A 22,635-nucleotide genomic window follows, 5' to 3' on the forward strand; every position below is an offset into this window, starting at 1 on the left:
GGTGCCCATGCTCTAGAGTCTGTGCTCTGCTATAAGAGAAGTCACCACAGTGAGAAGCCCTCTAACCGCTACTCGCTGTTAGGGGGGTACTCGCTGCAACTAGAAAAAGCCCTTGCATAGCAATGAAGACCCAGTGCAGCCAAAAATAAATGAATAAACATTAAAAAAAACACACACACAGATCAGTAGACGCTGTGATGAAAGGTCTAATAGTGAATACTGATGCCGTTTAGTGATTAAAGAAATACAGGGGACCCTTGAACAACACAAGGGGTTGGGGTGCTGACCCCCCAAGGGGTTGAAAATCCATGTACTGCTCTCTCTGCCTCAAAAGCAAAGGAATTGATCAATGGCTTGCCCAAGAGCAGGAAGCTGAAGCAGTCTGGATAGATAAGGACTCAAATCCTAGTTCTTTTAATTCCACATATTGTGATCTATAATGGAGCATAAACTCTTCCCTATATTTACAGATCTATAAAACAAAAATATAAGAACTGCATTTATTTTTTTTTAAAAGTCTGTGTACAAGTGGACTCATGCAGTTCAAACCCATGTTGTTTAAAGGTCAACTGTATTAGACAATCATGCGTATGCAGGTCACGAAACGTAACACTCTAAGCCTAAGCTCTTAGCTAAGCTCACAGAACTGGAAGAGGGCAGGCAGTGTGGGAGTACCCTGGCATCATTTCCATAGCAGATGAGTCAGTTCAAATCCATCTTGAGTGGAAACAACAGAGTTTTTTAAAAATGGCAACTCTGGCCTCTTAATATTTTGTTCATAATTTATTAAACTGATGGGATATTTTAAGAAATCTTACTTGTGATAAAGAAATCTAAATTTCAATCATCCCTTCTGTTTCACTTTGGTTTTGCTCCTTTTAAATTAACTCAAATTTAAATGCCATAATTGTATTTACTATGTATATACACATATATAGTAAATATATATATGTATTATACATAAAAGGAGCCTAGATTCTGTATGGCTGCCATCTTCTTCACAAAGGAAAATAACACATTTGCTCACACTGAAAGAGCAAAATTTAGGAACCTAGGCCCTTATAATGCCCATGTGATCGAAAACCATCTGTTCGAGGGGCAAAGGGGAGCTGAACTAAGTAGCCACATTCCCTCGAGAAAGTTATTCAAACCCTTTCCATCTGGAAAGATGAGGACCTTGGGCTGGTGGCTTTGAAAGCCAACCTGCCGACACTTCAAAGGGATACCACGCTGGGCCATCTACCAGTGGCTTTGAAGCTATCATCCCGAAATGCCTCTGTGAAAACTTACTTTACAGCTTTGCTTCAAAACCCTGTTATATGCAATTTCAATGCTCAGCCCTTAAAATGTTCAGTTCAAGCCCTTTCAAAAGAAAGTCTTCTGCATGGAGGCCAGCTGCAAACACCACAGATGGAAAGCAGATGACGGGGCGGTATACAAATTGGCCTCCTTGCTGGAGAGCCAGGGAGGAGATGGAGGGAAGGAAGCATGCTGGACCAGGGGCTAAAATGCAGCTGAGGTTTGATGGTCAGTGGATTAGTGCCTTACATTCCTGGTCTTCTCTCTTTTCTGTTGGGCTAGGAAAAGAGCAAAACCAGACATGTCACCATAACACACAAAATGTCTGCAACAGTCATGTGTGCGTGTGTGTGCTAGTAGTGCACGCGTGCGTGCTAGGTCACTTCAGTCGTGTTCCACTCTTCGAGATCCCATGGACTGTAGCCCACCAGGCTCCTCTGTCCATGGGATTTTTCAGGCAAGAATACTGAGGGTTACCATTTCCTCTTCTGGGGGATCTTCCCCACCCAGGGATCGAACCCGTGTCTCTTACATCTCCTACATTGGCAGGCAGGTTCTTTACCACTAATGCCACCTGGGAAGCTCCTGCAATAGTAGCAACAGCAACTATAATATCAACATCAACCTGCCAATTACAAAGCCTTTGCCACATATCAGGCACCAAGCTAGCCCTTCTATGAGCCTCATCTCCCTGCAGTCTCCCACCATCCCTGTGTGAGGGTGTTCTTATCTTTTTTTTTTTTTTTAATTTTTGGCCACACTGGGGGGCATGCGGGATCTTAGTTCCCCTAACCAGAGATCAAATCCATGCCCCCTGCAGTGGAAGCAGAGTCTTAACCACTGGACTGCCAGGGAAATCCTAGGTATCCTTATCTTATAGGCTCGGTTCACTTACATAGCAGTCCAAGGTCATGAGGCTATAAAGGGCAGAGCCAGAGGTTTGGATGAAAGATTGTCTGTCTCAAAAGTCCAGGTTTTTCATCCCGTGCCCACATTTATTCCCTGCCTGGCACCAGTGCCTTGGAAGCCAGTGGTCTCGAGAGTGAGATGAAAGTCAGGTTCTCTGTGATCGTCCATTGGTTTACATGAAATTTATCACATCTGCCTGTAAGAGCTTTCGATACAAAGCTGCCGTGAGGCCACTACACGTGTTAAAGCGTGTGTTCGGTGTTAGCAGATGAAGCATTAAATCTGTAACTACAGTTAGAAAGGGGAACAGCTCAGTCTAAGTTCTGGGCGTGGGTTCTGGGCCCGACTCCAGTCACCCTGTGTCCCCAGGCACGTCTCAAGCCCCTAGCTCTCATGTGAGAAAAACTGCCCTGACAATCTGACAAGGTTGTGGAAGGGATGCAATGAGATAATAGCTATGAATTAGTGTTTCATGATTGCTGTAACAGAGGTCTAGATTTTACAGAAAATTTAACATTGAGATGACAGCATATTCTTTTTTCTTTCTCAGACCCTATTGACACTGCCGACAAGAAGATCAGATGTTTAGACCATGAAGCCACACTGGATACTTTAAGACGGTCCTCAAGAGGAAGCAGCAGTCTCTGGGGAGGAGGTCACAGATGCACACTGAACCCCTCATCTCTTATTTGATTGGCAATTTTATAAAACTGGAATTCATGTGCACGGTTAGTTGCAATAGTTTCCAGTAACTCCTACTGTTTGATATGAACCATTTTACAGATATTAAACTACCCGGAAATGATGTTTACCCCACAGGAAGGGGTTAATTAACTAATTTGTCCTCCCTTTCATTCATTTCTTGTTGAATATATGTGTCCCCATAAGCAGGTCTGATTGCTAAGTGCTAGGGACAGAGTGATGAATAAGACAGTGTCCCTGCTCTCATGAAATTTATAATCTGGCAACAAAGACAGCTATTCCATAAGAAATTACAAGCATAACGAGTGTCAGGAACACACGTCTGAGGCTTACCAATCTACACCTCAAGCCTGGTGGCATCTAGACCACAAACTTACCAGAATTAAGTGACGAGCTCTAATTTCAGGGTCCCTACTGTGTATTTTTAAATCACATTTCCTTACATCAATTTTCACAGAACTATGGCTAGAAAAATTTGAGTTTTATACTCACGCGTCAGTTACCGGTGCAGTTTTTGCTCTTCTGCTACTTTCTTACACACCCCTCCCCCATCAACCTTGGATTTACTTTCACTGATTTCCATTCAAAGATAAATTGATGTTTGAAGCCCTTCCCCCAGACTTCCAGTCTCAAATGTCCACTATTATGAAGGGGAAAGCCATCCTCATCTGAGGGCGTGGAGTGATGTAAAAGAAAGAGCACAGACTCAGGAAGCAGACGGGTACCATTTCCTGGCTGTGATGCCCTGGGCCAACCCTGTGGCATCAGTGTGCTGTGGACGCCTCACCTGAGCCTGCCCAGAGCAGGGGTGGGGGGAGGGTGGCTGAAAGATCATGAGAAGGACACTGTATAGGGATGGCGGGATAGAGACCAAACAAGCCACAATGCTGCTAGAAATTCTGGGGAATTCCTGAAAGGCAAGAAAGCAGAGATTACACTTAGGAAGCAGTAAAAGCAGAGGAAACGACAGACTAAAACAAGGGCAGTAAAATTTTCCATAGAAGGAACTGTGTGTGTGTGTGTGTGTGTGCGTGCGTGTGTGTGTGTGCATGCATGTGTGTGTGTGTGCGCATGTGTGTGTGTGTGTGTGCGCGCGCACACAAAGCAAGTCCAGAGTCAAGGTGGAGTGAGAGGAAGTCCTGGAGCATTCACGGGGGCCTGCTCCTAGGGCTGGTGGCCCCTCCCCAGCTGTATTAAGTTGAGAGATGTTCACCTGCAGGCTGATGCCGGAATGCAGGCACTGGGGCAGGAAGGCAGGGCAATGCCCCAGTAGGTCTTTGTCCCCAAGGTAGCCTAGGAGCTCCCATTCCTGGAAGGGGGACTAAGGCACACAGCTTCCAGGAGTGTGTTGTGCCCCAGCCAACATCAGGGTCAGGTTACACCGAATGGAACAGGCAGAAGAAGAAGGATTCTCAGATACAAAGATGAGCAGACAACCAAGAATGACCAGACATTTATCCAAATCCTGAAGATTGGCACAAGATAAAACTTACCAAAAGAATATCCAATGAAGGAAAGTTAATAGAGTAAGTAGAGGAAAGGGCTTTCCTAGTGGTGCAGTGGATAAGAACCCGCCTGCCAATGCAGGGGACATGGGTTCCTTCCCAGGTCTGGGAAGATTTCATGTGCGGCATAGCAGCTACGCCCTAGGGCCCATGCTCCGCAACAAGAGAAGCCACCGCAATGAGAAGTCTGAACACCACAACAGAAAGTAGCCCCCACTTGCTGAAACTAGAGAAAGCAACGAAGACCCAGTGCAGCCAAAAGTAAATTAATTTTTAAAAAAGGAATAAAGGAAGACTTTAGAATACTGACAATTAATGTCCCTGGAGAGATTTAAGAGGACATTTCGTCCACGAAAAAGAAACAACTAGAGATCTTGGGCTTCCTAGGTGGCGCTAGTGGTAAAGAACTTGCCTGCCAATGCAGGAGATGGAAGAGATGCCTGTTTGATTCCTGGGTGGGAAATATCTCCTGGAGGCGGGCATGGCAACCCACTCCAGTATTCTTGCCTGGAGAATCCCCATGGACAGAGGAGCCTGGCAGGCTACAGTCCATAAGGTTGCAAAGAGTTGGACATGACTGATGTGACTCAGCACGCACATAGAGATTTTAAGTTTTAATTTTATCATTAACATTTTTAAAAAGATAAATAGCAGGAAAAGCTATTTAGTGTGCTACAAATTCAAGCCAAACCATTTCATAAGAACATAGTATAAAAAGACAAAAAATATGAAAGAAAACTTAGGAGACTTGAAGATCTGGGCCAACATTTGTCCAAGAGAAGCTCCAGAGGATAGAACAGAAACAAGGAAAATAGTAACAATAACACCAACAATAATAATAAATGGGCATTTTCCAATGCTAAAGAAAAACACAAGCCTTTAGACTGAGAAGACCCACCTAGTCCAGACAAGGACTCAGGATGGCTTTTTCCTTCATAATAGTGGACATTTAAGACTGAACTCTGGGGGAAGGGCTTCATACATCAATTTATCTTTGAATGAAAATCAGTGAAAATAAATCCAAGGTTGAATGGGGGGGTGTAAGAAAGTAGCAGAAAAGCAAAAACATTGCACCGGTAATTGACGCTCGGGTATAAAACTCAAATTTTTCTAGCCATAGTTCTGTGAAAATTGATGTAAGGAAATGTGATTTAAAAATACACAGTATGGACCCTGAAATTAGAGTTCGTCACTTTATTCTAGAACAAAGATAACGATACTGATATATTCATATGGTAAAAGGAACAACCTGTTAGAAAACACCTTGACTCTATAAGCACATGATGACAGAGATTTGAAATATATAAAGCAAAAGAGAAATATAACAGAAAATTGACAAGTTCACAGAAATCACCCAGATTAAATAGACAAAAATTGAGTAACACTCTATTGCAGTGGTTTGCTAATGAGCATAAGAATTTTCTGGGAGTCCTATTAAAAATACAGATACTGAGCACCCTGCTCCCTTCTCAACTCAGTTCTATATCTTTTAATGGAATATGAGAATTTACTTTCATTTTAGATTTAAAATCTTTTATTTTAAATTTATTTTAAATAAGAAGCTAGTGATTCTGATAAAAAGTGATCTGGGACTATACTGGGACCTGCGTAATTGCCTGGTTAAATAGCACAATTAATAGCTTGCTTTAATCATGAAAACTTTATACCAGAAAGATAATGATTATTCTTTTGAAATACCATAGGACATTCACAAAAAATGATTTGGTAGACCCACAAAGTCTCCAAAACTTCCAAAACAACAGAAATCAAACAGACCAATCTCTAATCAGGATGCAGCAAAATTAGAAACTAACCCAGAAAGACAAAAATTCTCTATTTAGAACATTTGTAAAACTCCTCTAAATAAACAGGAAAAAAACTCTAAAATCACAAACCAATTGGAGTAAACAACAATGAAAATACTTATATACATAAAAGAAAAATTATGAGATAAGGCAAAAGCAGTATTCAGAGGAAAATATGTAGCCTTAAAATTGCTGTATTAGAAAATAAGTCTGAAAATAAGTGAATTAAGCATTTAAAGTAAGAAGCCAGGTATGGGAACGGGGATGGTGGAGAATGAAAGCAATAAACTAAAAAGTTTAGGGAAGGAATCAAGATAAAAGTAGAAATGAACTGAAATAGAAAACAATAAATGAATGAATGACAAAATAAAGAAAGAATGCATGCTCAGTAGAACTGAAAGCCGGGCCTGGTTTGTCTGTGTAGAGAGAGCTTTTCCTATTTTATTCAGTTTACTTCTTAACTTCTTTTCTAATGGGAAATCACTCGTATATTAGACGTTATATAAAATGACACAAAATAATATGAAAATACCTAAGAAATTCTAAGTAGGCTATAAATACAAGAAATAAAAAATATTATTTATTCCAGTATTGATTCAGAGATCATTTTACATTTTTATGAAGATTGAAAAGGATGCTTTAGGAAGTCAAATACCATTCAGTATCTTCACTTACAGGAATGTTCTACTGGGTGAAAGGATTACTATGTCTCTCCGATCTGGACCAGCATTTCATGGGTATTTGTGCTTGTTCAGCATCACTCCACACGAATCATTCATGCTCATCACTGAATTATTTCTGCTCAGCTGGCTTTGTGCTGTCTGACCTACCTTCTCAGGAACCAGTCTAATGCCATCAACCAGGTGGTCCTTTGGTCTGAGCTATCCAGCCAGGTACCTCTGGGTACGTTCATTCAGGACACCATGCCCATGATGGTTCTGGGTACCAGGGGGGCTAACTCAAGTACCACTGGAAAGGACAAAAAGCTCAGGAGGGAACAAAACTTTCATTGTCTAAATCAGAAGTTACAAGCTGGTGGTCTGCAAACCAAATCTGACTGGCAGACACATTTTGCTTGGTCCACAGAAAATCGTGAATCAGTTTGCTGTTGTTGTTGAGTAGCTAAGTCGTGTCTAACTATCTTGTGACCCCATGGACTATAGCCCACCAGACTCCTCCGTCCATGCGATTTCCCAGGCAAGAATACTGGCGTGGGTAGCCATTCCCTTCTCCAGGGGATCGTCCCAACCCAGGGATTGAACCCGTGTCTCCTGTATTGCAGGTGGACTCTTCACCACCGAGCCATCAGGTTTCATCACTGAAGCCCTTGTGAATTAGTTACCAACATAAAAATTTGGGAGAAAAACACAACACAAACAAGCCCAGACACTTGGCTTCTCTTGTAACTAGAAAGGCTGCTATCACTGGGACCCTATTTCCACATAATGACAAGTCGGCCGAGCTATGTAGAGACCATTCCCTATGTCCCCACTATGCCCTGCCATGCCCTGACACCCAAGCCAAGTGCTGTCCTTCTTCCCCCAACCCCTGCCAAAGAGTCACTCATGTCACTTAAAACATTCATTTTAATTAGCACCATCTGCCAGAAATCCCAGTATTTCAGAATCCAAGCTACATCTCCCCAAATGACTCTTCTACCCCAAACAGCACAAAAATTCTTTTGTCAGATTATGTGTCCTGATTCATAGTTTGGAAAATACTGTCACCATAATTACAACTTAGTGGTGTGATGACTGAACTCAGCTCTGTGTGGGCTGGCCGGGCGGCCTAATCAACATCTCTGCCACGCTCGCTCATTGATTCAATCAATCAGTTACTCAATTCACTTGCTTTACAAAGATTTGCAAACTAACTCTAGGCCAGGCACTCTTCTAGGGACCAGAGACACAGCAGGCAATGAGACAGCACAGGTCTCTGCCAAACTGAAACTTAGATCTGGGGTGGGGGAAGGGTGGTGCAAGCCCTAAATATGTAACTTGCAAACAGCCTCCAGAAATAGTCCTGGGATGAGAGGGGGCTCCATGCACTATTACGTATCCTCTGCAAAATCCTCTGGACTTTGGCATATGGGAACACCTATAAACTCCCCCTGGGATTTATGATTTCAGAGCTGACAGGCCCAGGAAATACCTAATCTACTCCTTTTTGTCACAGGGGAGGAAATGGGGCTCCAAAAAAGTGTGACATAGCCAAGGCCCTCCAGAGTTTATGCTGCTGCTGCTAAGTCACTTCAGTCGTGTCCGACTCTGTGTGACCCCATAGACGGAAGCCCACCAGGCTCCCCCGTCCCTGGGATTCTCCAGGCAAGAACACTGGAGTGGGTTGCCATTTCCTTCTCCAATGCACGACAGTGAAAAGTGAAAGGGAAGTCGCTCAGTCGTGTCCGACTCTAGCGACCCCATGTACTACAGCCCACCAGGCTCCTCTGTCCATGGGATTTTCCAGGCAAGAGTACTGGAGTGGGGTGCCATTGCCTTCTCTGTCCAGAGTTTATAGAAAAGCCCACACTACCCTCTCCAGACTTGCTGAGTCTAATCTTGCTCTTTCTCCTTCCTAAAACAGGAGCCACAGACTCCCACATCTTCAGAAAATGTACTGCTGTGTGAAATAGTAATGGGAGCCTTGGTGTTAGACAATATGGAGTGGTGAAGACCAGGGCAAACTGAAGGGTTCAGGCTCAGAATAAAAGTTTTCTAATTCAAAATAAAACAGCAACAATGATGATTACGGTACAAACCAGGCCAGCCAATGAAACATGCCTGCGTGTTGAAGCTGGCTATTGAGGTCACGTGTCCAAGCCCTTCCCTTTGGATACATTTTCCATTTATCAATACCCATCTACCCTTCCTGGGTTTCCCTAGTGGCTCAGTAGTAAAGAACTCTCATGCCAATGCAGGAGATGTGGGTTTGATCCTAGGGCCAGGAAGATCTACCAGAGAAGGAAAGGGCAACCCACTCCAGTATTCTTGCCTAAAAGATTCCATGGACAGAAGAGCCTGGCAGGCTACAGGGGTCACGACGACTGACATAATTTACTGGCTGAGCACCCATGCATCTACCCTTATCTTGAATTTGAGCACAGTTTTTTTCCAAGTCATAACTGATTAAAATATCAATAACCTCAGATATGCAGATGACACCACCCTTATGCAGAAATTGAAGAGGAACTGAAGAGCCTCTTGATGAAAGGGAAAGAGGAGAGTGAAAAACCTGGCTTAAAACTCAACATTCAAAAAACTAAAATCATGGCATCCGGTCCCATCACTTCATGGCAAATAGACGGGGAAACAATGGAAACAGTGACAGACTTTATTTACTTGCGCTCCAAAAGTACTGCAGATGGTAACTGCAGCCATGAAATTAAAAGACGCTTGCTCCTTGGAAGAAAACCTATAACAAACCTAGACAGCATATTAAAAAGCAGAGCTATTACTTTGCCGACAAAGGTCCGTCTAGTCAAAGCTATGGTTTTTCCAGTAGTCATGTATGGATGTGAGAGCTGGACCATAAAGAAAGCTGAGCGCCGAAGAACTGATGCTTTTGAACTGTGGTGTTGGAGAAGACTCTTGGGAGTCCCTTGGACTGCAAAGAGATCCAACCAGTCCATTCTAAAGAAGATCAGTCCTGGGTGTTCATTGGAAGGACTGATGTTGAAGCTGAGACTTGAGTACTTTGGCCACCTGATACGAAGAGCTGACTCACTGGAAAAGACCCTGATGCTGGGAAAGATGGAAGGCAGGAGGAGAAAGGGATGACAGACGATGAGATGGTTGAATGGCATCACTGACTCAATGGACATGAGCTTGAGCAAGCTCTGGGAGTTGGTGATGGACAGGGAGGCCTGGCTGCAGTCCGTGGAGTCGAAAGAGTCGGAGAGTACTGAGCCACTGAACTGAACTCAACAACAACAACAACACAAAAAATCCTCTCTTACACGCCCTTTTGTTTTAGGAATTGTTTTTTCTCAAGCTTGAGACATATTTTGAACATGTGACATGTTTTGAATGTGACTAAGGTGAGAAAACCAAATATGAAGGGTGCATATTCATTGTCTTAATATAATAATTCCTTAATAACACAAAACAATTTTCTGTCTCTCTAAAATTCACGTCTTTAAATAACCTAAATAAAATAATTTAGTCAAAAACCTAAATAAAATAATTTTATATTAAAACACTTCTAAAATAGATTGACTTCCTTGTCTTCTTAAAAAGAGTGTGTATAGTAAACATAATTTAGTCTTTTCATAATATGTATGGTCGATATTCTGGATAGAAATTGATCTGTAACACAGGAGATATTGCCAGGAGCTATTACGCTTTCGCATCTTTCATTTATTAAGCGACATCCTCTCCTGACTGAGTTCACAGAAGTGCAGGATGTGGTTTAAAGACAAGGGCAGAGCCCCTCCCATCCTTTTCTGGCTTTTGTGAACCTATGGAATTTTGTGGTTGTTGTTTTATTTTTTTTCTTTACAGTTATTTTAATTTTATATGATGTAGAGGAGATTTTAACTTCCATTTTTAACATTTCTTTCTTTTAGAGTCCCCAGATCCAAGCCACAAGCTTCAGATGATCTCAAAAACTTTCCTTCCATTTGAAGTTGACTCTAATCTTCGGTCCTGAATATTCTAAAATCAGTCTTGAATATTCACTGGAAGGACTGATGCTGAAGCTGAAACTCCAATACATTGGCCACCTGATGCAAAGAACTAACTCATTGGAAAAGACCCTGATGCTAGGAAAGATTGAAGGTGGGAGGAGAAGGGGATGACAGAGGATGAGATGGTTGGATGGCATCACTGACTCAATGGACATGAGTTTGAGTAAACTCCAGGAATTGGTGATGGACAGGGAGGCCTGGCGTGCTGCAGTCCATGGGGTAGCAAAGAGTCGGACACGACTGAGTGACTGAACTGAACTGAACTGGTCTTCAGACCTTCTGATTCAGAATCCCCAGGAGTTTGTCTGTTAAAAACTATGTGACCGTCCATAAACAAGTCTCTTAGCTTAAAAAAATAGACCTAATACATGCATCTTAAACAAATATGCTTAATGATTCCTGTGCCTATCAAATTTTAGGGTCCACGGCTCGCTCTCTTTTCCTTATAATGGTGATTATAAGGAATTATATAGGATTATATAAAAGTGAAGTGAAAGTGAAAGTTCCTCAGTCATGTCTGACTTTTTGCGATCCTATGGACTATACAGTCCATGAAATTCTCCAGGCCAGAATACTGGAGTGGGTAGCCTTTCCTTTCTCCAGGGCATCTTCCCAACTCAGGGATAGAACCCAGGTCTCCTGCATTGCAGGCAGATTCTTTACCAGCTGAGCCACAAGGGAAGCCGGGTTCTCAAATATTGCTGCAAATTATAATCACGTGGGGAGCCTAACAAGAGGGGCCTTGTTTGAGCCTAAACAGGATCAGAATCAAAACCGTTGGATGATGGAAGCTGGGCATTTGTGCTTATTTTATTTAGCTAGCTTTTTACTTTTTATTTTGAACTAATTGCAGACAATACCAAGTCATCCTGTGTACCCTTCATCCAGTTTTCCCCATGGTAACATCTCATATGATAACACAATCTAGAAACTGACATCAATACAATCCTAAGTATTTTTTTAAAAAAACTAGGTCTCAATTTTTCACTTTTTTTCTATTTCTTTCTTTGCTGATGCTTAGCTCTATTGAAGCAGCTTACCTCCTCCTTAATGAGCTAGCTTCTTAAAAACTTAGTTTGAAAAAATGTAAAACCCACAGAAAATTTATCAGCAATGTGTAATAGAAGGGTGCAATGAATACCCAAATACCCAGCACCTACATTCATCAATTCTTCACCGGTTCTCTGAGACCTGAGAACAAGGACCTTCTCTTACATTACCACAATACACTTATCAAATTCAGGAAATTTAACATCACAATATTATTTTCTATTATGGTTACAATATTATATAATATGGTTAATTTTTAAATTTCATTAATTTCCCCAAACTATCTTTAAACCACCTGCCCCTCCCCCCAAGATCTCACATTACAGAACTGTGATATCTCTTAAGCTCCCTTTAACCTGGAACAGCCTTTCTCTGTCTGTTAACGCAACTGACATTTCTGAAGACTCCAGGCCAGGTGTTTTATAGACTGTCCCTCAATTTGGCTTTGTCTGGTTGTATCCCCCATTAGATTTCACTTTTGAGAAACATTTTTCATCAATGTTCCCAGCCTTGGGTTCAGTGGGGAAATGTTTGGCAGAGGAGAGGTCTTCCCCATCATTGTTTAAAACATAACTGATGGATGGCCACCTCTCAACACCTTCCTCCTGGGCAGAACATAAATAATATTCGTAATAGACCCTGCCCCTACGGAGACCTGGGCCCTTTCGGAAGCAAAAACAACGTAATGCGATTCCTGGCCTGTGATTGCTAATTTCATGGAACAAGGAGCCCTGGGGTAAGGGTTTCCAGTCTGGGCTTCCCTGAGACTTGGACAAGCGACATCATTTCTCATGTCTGTTTCCTCGAACTATAAAAGGAGAATGCAAATACCTAGCACTTAACTCACAGCATTCATGAAAGCAGTGATGGATGACTTATTCTCCAGTCAGTACTGGTCACTGAGTAAGTGCTCATTTAATGTGAGCTTTTACTATCACTCAAGCAAACGACGAAGTGATGCGGATGAACCTAGAGTCTGTCGCACAGACTGAAGTAAGTCAGAAAGAGAAAAGCAAAATAGCGTATGTTAATGCATATATATATATGGAGTCTAGACAAATGGTACAGATGAACCTATTTGCAGGGCAGGAATAGAGGCACAGATGTAAGAACGGACTTGTGGACACAGCGGGGGCAGGAGCGGGGGCGGGGGCTGAGCTGAGAGAGTAGCACTGATATATATACACAGCCATGTATAAGACAGATACAGCAGCGGGAAGCTGCTATACAGCACAGGGAGCTCAGCTCTGTGCTGTGATGACTTAGAGGGGTGGGGTGGGGGGTAGGAGGGAGGCTCCAGAGGGAGCGGATATATGTGTACACACGGCCGATTCACTATGCTGTATAGCAGAGGCTAACACAACGTAAAGCGATTATAGTCCAATTTAAAAAAAGAAAAGAAAGGCATGGCGTCAAGTCTCTCATGTGTTGTTTGAAACCTGGTGGGTGGACCACACATTTTTTTTTTTCACATCCAGTCCTGTTGTAATCTGTGCTGTGTTCCCAGGTGTAAATGGAGATTCTCCCATGGGGGTCTATCCTATGGCCCAGCTATTTTAGTACAGAGAAGACCCTGACCCCTGACAGTTAGGATCTGAAAGTCCATCTTACCATCACATCCTGAATAGTTAAGAGGATCCTTTCTCTGTCCGTACTGCTTGGAGGGTCAGGGCGTCCTTTTGCGTTCGGAAGGGAGAAATTAAAATCACAGGGCGTGGTGCTGGTGGGAGATTTGGTATCCTAAGGACAAGCAGAAAGAACTGGGCGTGGTAAAAGTAACTTACATCCCTGGAGATGAATGGGGTCCTCTTTCCCCTCTGTTGGTCTCCATGCCTCCCCTCATTCATTCTCACTCTTCAAGTTCATCTTTTGGAACTCACCCCTGCTTTACCAACGTCACTTCAAGACACAGCTGCTAAGTGAACCAGGATTCACACTCAGGGCCACCAACAACCAGAGCCATTGGGTTCAGATGTCTGAGTGATACGGGTATTGTGAGATGGCCCCAGTATGTTGGTATCTAAAAACTGTGGGATTATCAAAGAGCCTGATTTATGTGAAAATAATCCCATTTATGTGAAAAGAACAATAAAAAAGAAAGAAAAAAAAGGCACTTGCTTAAAGGTTATTTATATGGTAATCTGAAACTGCAGAAGTTCCCAACCTAGAGAACTGCCCTAAAAAAAAAAAAAAAAAAAAATCCCTCTTTAAGTCTCACCGTTGAAATTAATGGAGGGTGACTGAAGGGATTTACTGAAGAGCCCTGCTGGGGACAGAGTGGGACAGGTGGGTCACTGGGGGATGCTCCACCAGTGGGGGAACCACCACCTAATCTACATAGCACCAACAGGTGGGTGAGATGTCATGGGCCACAGCAGAGTCCACATGTGGCACACGGGTTGGCACGGGTCTCTAGGTGTCAGCAAGGAACAATGACTCCAAAGCCCTGAATTGTAATTGTGGGCTAATATTTAATTCACACCACTCCAGGATCTACAGGATGCAAAGAAAAGCTCAAGAAGGCTTTCTGGAAGTTGCCACAGTGGGCAAACCTTCTTCCCATTACCTGTCATGCTCTCAGGGACTGACAAGATAACTAACCACAGACTCATTGGGAACAGGCCAGGACCAGAACGTTTCAGATCAACTATCTCATGTTGGATATAATTGATATATACTTTCAAGGAATATAATGTATGCATGCAATTTTCAGTCTGGATAGTCATGTACCTACCTATTCACATTAATAGTCTCCAGGGCAGTGGGATTATGAGAGGACTTTTATTTTTCTTTGTATCATTTTGAATTTTTAATACTGATCATGCATTATCAGGGGGAAAAGGATAACTTAATCATAGAAAACAATATGTACTTTCATTCCTGGTCCTTAAATGGAGCCAAAAGCATTTGGATGGAGACTTACTAACTGTTGCAACACATACCCCAAAGAGAGCCAACGTGACCCGGATCGGGCACTTAAGCAGAACTCTATGGAAAGAAAAAGAGGTGCCCTCCTTCCCCTGGAGTTGTTAAGGTGCTTAAAACCCTACAATGGCTCCTCCTCCGACTCATAGCAGAATCGCTCAATCTTGAGCACAGCTCTCAAAGCCCAGTGTCCTCTGAGCCTTGACTCTGTCTCTGGCCTAACCCCCTCCTCCTCGCCCCTTTGCGGGCTCAGCTCCGGCCACACCAGCCTCTGTGCTGTCTTCCCTCCTTGGGGCCTCTGTGCCTGCTGCCCGCTGTGTGCGGAGGCTCTGCTCCACCTGCCCACTGGCTGTCTTCCTTGAGGCCCCTGGTCAAACAGCACCTCATCAAAGGCAAGCCCCCTCCTCCCACGTAACATGGCAACCTCTGCCCACTTCCTCCAGCTCCTCACTCTGCCCTACTGTTAAAAAGTGTTACTTGCTAAGCTATGTCCGACTCTTTGTGACCCCCATGGACTAGCCCGCCAGGCTCCTCTGTCCTTGGAACTTTCCAGGCAAGAATACTGGAGTGGGTTGCCATTCCCTTCTCCAGGGGATCCTCCCAACCCAGTGATCGAACCCAGGTCTCCTGCATTGCAGGCAGATTCTTTACTGTCTGAGCCACTAGGGAAGCCCTACTCTGCCCAGTGGCATACTATATATGTGTCTGCTTTATCTCCAGGATCTAGATGGCGCCTCGGATGTGGTGGGGACCGTGGTACATGCAACACGCTCTTGTTTAAGGGGAGAGCTATCCCCCAGCTCCACGCATGTCATTAAAGAATGTGATTCCCAAATCTTTTGATTTTTCAAGAAAAGCCCTCAGTGCAGATTGACATGGAATCTCCTGATTCTTAAATGTCAGCTAGTAATTCACATCTTTCTAAAAAGCACAGTCAACGGGGGAGGGGGGTGGAGGCCAACAGAACATGCTTGCACATGCCCCATCTGTGAACTCAGAGCACCGAGAAATTGAAGTTCACTAAGGATCTGATGAAAGGCGAAAAGGCTGGTGTGTTTCAACAGTGAAGGTCAAATGAAAAGTACACACGCGGACAGCAATTCCTTTTGCTCCACTTCAGGCTGCGCTTGCAAACACTGTGAGGGGGACTGAGTATATTTAGCCAGGCGTTTCTTTTTTTTCTCTCCCTTTCTCTGTTCAGATCGCATCTCTTAAGGCTTCTGCCTTTGCTGAAAACTGGCGTGGCCATTTTACTCTTTCACTTAGGAGGAAAATAACTCCAAGGGGAAATTGACTGTGAAGCCTCACGGAGTGCCCCCTCAAGATGGGGAGAAAAAGGGAAGGAGGAAATACAATCAAGCACTCACGGTGGAAAAAATTAAGTGCAGGCGAGTGGGGCGATGCTGCTCCAGAGCAGGCGCACCCAGGAATGCTAATGGAGCTTAATAGCTTGTGAGGGACAGGCTGCCTGGCGTTGCAGGGAGCTTGGGAGCTTGCAAAGGAAGGAATATATGTTCATTTAACGGGGTAGCGGTGGCGGTGGGGGGTACCAAATGGCCAAAGGAGGAGAGAGGATTAACATGCTTGAAGGCCACGCAGGCATTCTGAGACGGGGCGGGGCTGGGGCTGTGACAGACTGAGCTTGGCTTCAAACCAGCCTCCCCAATGAAGGGAAGCTGAAGGCTGTTAGCACAGACTCCTCCTGAGCAGGGAACCTTTAGGTGATTCAAAAGCGTGTGTGTGTGTGTGTGTGTGTGTGTTGTGTGTGTTGTGTGGGAGGTGGGTGTTGAAGGCAACAAAGTCCACAGTTTTGCCCGCTGCAAAAATCCCATTTCTATGGACTGTTTACGGAGACAAGGTCATTGGGTCCTTCCATAGAAAATAACATTTTTTTTTTTTAATCCAGGAAGAACAAAAATTTCTGAACAATTATCGTTCAGATTTTCTGCAGCTGGAATGTGAAACAAAGTGATCCCTTGCTCCTTAATTGTCCTTCCTTGACGAGCAAAGAAGGGAAGACCAACATGCAACGGTGATCAGAGGAATGTTTCCAGGGTGACATTCCTGTCTCCTTTGTGAGTCATTTTCATTCTAGAGAAGCAGGTTTCAGGTACAGAAGCGGCGGGCGGAAGGAAGAGTCTGTCCTGGGGAGGCTGTGGAATCTGCTTGGGTCACAATCTCATTCTCAGCAAATGGGGCAGGATTGGCTCAGCAGCTTGACTTTGCCTCCTCTCTAACATTCAGCTTGTACATAACCGTGGCGATACTCTACACACTCATCCTAATTACAAAATCAGTGCCCTTGAGATAAAACCCCATCCTCCATCCCCACCCCCACCCTGCTCTCTGTGCACACTGGCCGGTTGGCCCCCCTGCTCCTCCGACCTCATCACCTCCTGACTCCCCTTTGCTCACATCATGTCTGCATCGTGCGCCTTGAACAAACCCAGCCTCAGGTCCCCTGTGCCTGCTGTTCCCCTGGCCTGGAATGCTTTTCCCCAGCCGACTCTGTCTTACCCATCAAGTTTCAGCTGAAATGTCACACCTGAGAGAAGCATTCCTTCCCTTTCTATCATCTAATGTTCCCTCTTGCCCACACTGTCCCATCTCCCCTTTCTGGTCCCCCCTCCCCAAACACATTATTTATTTCTTGATTTTCTTCTTTTTTTAAATTTTGTATTTCACTTTTAATTTTTACTTTGCATGTCTTGAAAGGTTTCTGAGTTTTTGATTTTATTCTTTACTGTCTATCTCTCCCTCTGGAACATAAGTTGCTTAAGAATAGGAGCCTTGTCAGTTTTGTTCTTTTCTGTGTCTCTGATGCCCAGGATTGAGCTTTATGCTCAAAAGTGGGTACGCAACAAATGCATGGTGAAAGGGAGACTGGGATTTACTGTCACAATTCCAAGGATTTCAGAAATGAAATGACAATTGGAGGCATGGAAGGGAAACACCGCAGGGGTCAACCTTGTCAGCTGCTGCATGGCCTGGGACTCTGTGCTACAGCTACACACGGGCCTCTGGGTGTTTCCATGTGTGTGGTTCTGCTGGCCTGGGCGGTGGGGGTGGCAGAGGGTTGGAAATTCACAATATTTAACAGCAGGTGCATGCATACAGGGTTTCCCAGGTGGCTCTAGGAATAAAGAAACTGCCTGCCAATGCAGGAGACGCAAGAGACATGGGTTTGATCCCTAGGTCAGGAAGATCCCCTGGAGAAAGGTATAGAAATTCAGTCCAGTATTCATGCCTGGAGAATCCCAAGGACAGAGGAGCCTGACGGGCTACAGTGCATAGGATTACAAAGAGTTGGACACGACTGAAGTGACTTAGCACGCACGCATACAGGTGCAGACAGGTTATCAGCTCGGCTTACCTCCCCTCCCCTCCAGCTTTTAGGAACCAGGTAAATGCCACTCCCTCCAGGAAGCCTTCCCAGATCCTCTCCCTCCTGGTCCCCGTATGCCCTGCCCCACTTCTCAGCTCCCTCTTTCAGTAGAGGGATTATATGTCGGTGCCTCTTTTCGGTCAGACACCAGCCTTGCTGATCGCTGGATGTGGGCTCCCAGCAGAGCATCTAGCACGAGGTTTGTATGCTCATTAAAGTGCAGAAAATAAGTGCAAGAGGGAAGGAAGGCAGGCTCTTGTGAAGGAAGGACGGAAATAAGGAACTGTTAGCACCCCTGAGAGCTGCTCTAGCCCCGAACTGAAGCCAGTCCTACCTGTGGACGGTCCCCAGAAGCATCCTTCACCTTGACAGTCACACCCCCACATGGCTCAGAGTCTTCAGAATAGTCCGGAGGAGGCTGGATGTGGAGCCGCGGGCCAGCTTCCGTTCTGATCTGCACAGATTTCTAAGCACAAAAAGCCAGACCGTTTCAGATATGGTGAAACAAACTCCTTGAGTCCTCCGAGGGCCGAGCGTGGCAGGGACTCAGTCGTGGTAGGTGGTCAGGGTCAGGGTGCACCTTACTGGGCATCACCCTGGACAGGCTGGCTGGATAGGTTGAACCACTCCTATTCAAGTCTTCACTGGTTCTTACGCCCCAAGTGTATGCAGTAGAATTTTTTAGTAATTTTTTGCTTGGACATAGCAGTAGAATTTTAGTAGGTGTTCAGCTTCCCCAAATGGGCTCTGTGATCTAAGTATGGGAAAGCCCGAGTCTGGGACCAGGACTTCCCAGGGCCTTTAATAGGCCCCCTCGTCCCCTCCTCCACACACACTGGGGACAATCCTAAAAATACTGGGTTGGCCAAAAAGTTTATTTGGGTCTTTCCATCACATCTTACAGAAAAACTTGAATGAACGGTTTGGCTAATCCAGTAAAATACAGATGAAACAGATGGCAAACTTTTGAGGCCGTGGAAGCTGTGTGGTGGGACCCCATCCTCCTAGCATCCCTTGAGTCACTCTTTGGGAAACCCACCCCTTGAACGTCCCCTGAACGTCCATTTCCCCTCCCTTTCTTGTATTGCATTTCCAGGTGTGCACATGATGCTCCCAGCATTCCCTGTGACTGGGGTGGGGAACAGGTGAGCGCGTTCTGGCCTGAGTGCTGTGGGGGTGAGGGGGACTGTGTGTATCTTCAAGGTTGTGCCCACCCTTGCCCTGACCCCCTTTCCTGCCAGCTGGAGTGAGGAGGTGATGGCAAGCTGCTGAGCGTGGTGGGGAGGGGACAGCCTGTGGAGGAGGCTAAAGCGACGAAAGAGGCTGTGCCTGGCCTCCTCTGCCACCTCTCGGAGCAAGGTGACGGCCCACCACTAACCTTTGCTGGAGACACCAACTGTCATGCTGTTGAAGCCAGAGTTACTTGGGTCCCCTTGCTTTCGCAGCCAGACTTGTACCCCAAATGGTACACCTGGCATGTGAAGGTCTCTACGACCCGGCCCCAACCTCTTTCTCCTACGCTGATTCCCACACATACACTCACGCACCTGATACCTGAGCCAAGCATAACTGTTTCCTGGCCCCTGAGTATCAGGAGCTTTGTCAGCCTAGCAACCCATCCAGTGGATAGTAGGGCTGCACTACTCGCCCTACACGGCACCAAGTAAGGGGGCCAGACCTCCTCCTCAAGGGTACATTTCATCCACCGTGAACCCAGGAGCAAGCTGCCCGGCTAGGCAAGGAAAGAAAGTGTCACTGGATCAGCGCTCTGACTCCCAACGTTGGCTGTGCTGGACTTGCTGGACAAGACTGGGGCCAGCGGAGGGCGAGGGGTGAGTCAGGTGCCCAGAGAGCAAAATCTAAGGGATGCCTCCTATTGGTGAGGCTGTGCATGTGCACAAATCCGGGAGCCAGGGCCTCTTTAAACATCACTCTGAGACTGTGATGGGCTTATGCGTTTCCCTGGTGGCTCAGTAGTAAAGAATCACCTGCCAATGCAGGATACCCGGGTTCGATCCCTGGGTTGGGAAGAGCCCCTGGAGAAGGGAATTGGCAACCCACTCCAGTATTCTTGCTTGGGAAATCCCGTAGACAGAGGAGCCTGGTGGACTACAGTCCATGGGGCCGCAAAAGAGTCAGACACGACTGAGCGACTAAACCACCAAGCCACCGCCTGAGGGTTAGGAGAGGTCCCCCAAGCCCCGCGTACTGGATCTGCTTCCCAGCCGAGGCACAGTCAACGGTGATTCAGAGCTTGCATTCCCCGATGCCCTAGCTTTAGAAAACTCCACTCCCTGGGATAAGATGCAGCTTCCCCTCAAGCATAGTAAATCGTGTCGTTATCTTGGTAATGAAGATCGTGAGCCTTGTTGCCCTGCAGGACTCGCGGTGGTCAGGATGGAAGTCCTTTCTGAGCCGCATCTACACTGCCCGTGCCCACCACCCTGCCACCATCACACTGGACACCAAGTCACTTAATGAAGAGCAGGTACCACTCCAACAGCTTCAGGGGCCTGTGTTCCTTTAGTTCTCACAGCTACTCCAGGGGGAAACCGAGGCACAAGGCTGTAAGCCATGTGGTCAGTGTCCCACAGCTAGGAGGCCCCAGAGCCCATATCTGAATCCCAGCAGTGTGGCTCCAGGGGCCTTACTGGAAACCAGGGATGGGCCAGTTTCCTGTAAAGAGTAAATATTTAAAGGCTTTGCCAGCCCTGCGGTCTCTGCTATAGTATTCATTCCATTGTTTTATTGTAGCTCAAAGCAGCCTTGCCTAAATAAATGCATGCATGCATGCTAAGTCGCTTCAGTCGTGTCTGTCTCTTTGCAACTCCATGGACTGTAGCCTGCTAGGCTTCTCTGTCCACCAGATTCTCCAGGCAAGGATACTAAAGTGGGTTGTCGTGCCCTCTCCACGGGATCTTCTGGACCCAGGGATTGAACCCGAGTCTCTTATGTCTCTTGCATTGGCAGGTGAGTTCTTTACCACTAGCACCACAAGATAAATAATAACACGTAATAATGGGCATGACTGTGTCCCCCAGACTTGATTTACAGAAACAGGCTGTGGTTGAATTCGGCCCCAAGGCTGTAGTTTGCTGCCTGACCCCAGTTCTGAACCTCCACGCTGTATTGCCCCCAACAGGCACGTGAAGAAGAAATGTGTCCAGGTTGGGTTAGAGTAGCCTTTGGGGAGATCAGAGAGGGATTCAAGACTTTCCTGAGACTATTTAACACTAAAGACACAGGAGCTGGGCCATAGATCATTCCAGGAAAAGGCCTTGGAGAGAGAGTGTAAGACGCAGAAAAGCAGGTAGGGAACTCCCCAGCGGAGAATAGGCAGGAGGCAGAAACGCAGAAGGAAGGGGCCCTGGGACACGTTTTCTTTCACAGGCCGCCTGTCATGTGGTGACGCTCCCCAGACTCCAAGTGCACCTGGCTGTTTCCAGAATGGCAACTTCCACCCATCTTCTGTTTGACCATCAACCTTGTTGCCCTGGGCTCTGGCTCCCCGTGGGGTATCACTGCCTCCCAGGCTTTATCAACGCACTTTAGAGCATTTGCTGGCACCAGCAGTGGGGTCCGTGGAGAGTGGGTGCCACGGAATCCATAGAACTGGGGCTTTCAGGCCAGGAAGCTCCTGGGGGCTTCCCTGCCCCAGGTCAGGGTGAAGCTGTGAAGCCTTTGAAGTCCATGGCTGGGATGGGTTTTCCACCATGTGCCCCTCCCTCTTTCCCAGGAATCATTCAATAATGTTCAAATGCTGGGAAGAAACAGTACGAGAGAGGAGGAGGGAGGGAGGACCACTGGGCACAGAGGCCCTGCCTGGGGAGCAGCCTGGCCCCTCCGTGCGTTTCTATTCCTTTATCTGGAAACGGAGGCCTGGGACAAGAGCCTTGCTACTCCACGTGTGATCCAGGGCCCAGTAGCATTGGCTTCTCCAGTAAATTGGTGAGAAATACAAAGTTTCAAGCCCCATCTCAGATGCAGGAATCAGAACCTGTGTTTTAACAAGACCCCAGGTGGTTTAAACACACATTCAGTGGAAGAAGTGTAAGATCAGAAAGTCTCTGAGGCTTGGCGGTAGGCACTGTTGCTTCTGCCTGTCCAGTATGCAGTCCCCTGTACGCTGGTAAAAGTACCCTGGTTTCCTTTTGGGAAATCCTCCCCCTCCCCACCCCTAATCCAAGCATTCATATGGAACTGCATCCAGGGGTGGAGGGAGCGCATGACCCTGGCCTGGCCAGTCTGAGCATTAGATCCCGCTGGCCCTTATGTTTGAGTGATAGGTTTAGGGGAGTCAAAGAGATGCAACAGCAGATGACAGAATGTGAGTTGGGGGCTGCTTGCTGGTGGCCATTGTGGTTCTGCCAG

The 22,635-nt window shown here is 45.8% G+C and overlaps 1 protein-coding gene across 3 annotated transcripts in view; it reads right to left on the minus strand.

Moving 5' to 3' along the window:
• KIAA0556 (KIAA0556 ortholog) overlaps positions 1–22,635 on the minus strand; it is a 230,123-nt gene that overhangs the window by 127,308 nt on the left and 80,180 nt on the right. For 2 of the 3 annotated variants that reach the window (XM_027526514.1, XM_027526513.1), the window contains 2 exons: positions 18,599–18,730; positions 13,566–13,694 (listed from right to left, as the gene is read on the minus strand). In XM_027526514.1, coding sequence (XP_027382315.1) covers positions 13,566–13,694; positions 18,599–18,730 — 261 coding nt within the window. The remainder of the gene's footprint in view (positions 1–13,565; positions 13,695–18,598; positions 18,731–22,635) is intronic. The other variant, XM_027526515.1, reaches the window with a different exon arrangement.

The sequence above is a fragment of the Bos indicus x Bos taurus genome, chromosome 25 (genome assembly GCF_003369695.1).
Source record: "Bos indicus x Bos taurus breed Angus x Brahman F1 hybrid chromosome 25, Bos_hybrid_MaternalHap_v2.0, whole genome shotgun sequence".
Classification (NCBI taxonomy): domain Eukaryota; kingdom Metazoa; phylum Chordata; class Mammalia; order Artiodactyla; family Bovidae; genus Bos; species Bos indicus x Bos taurus.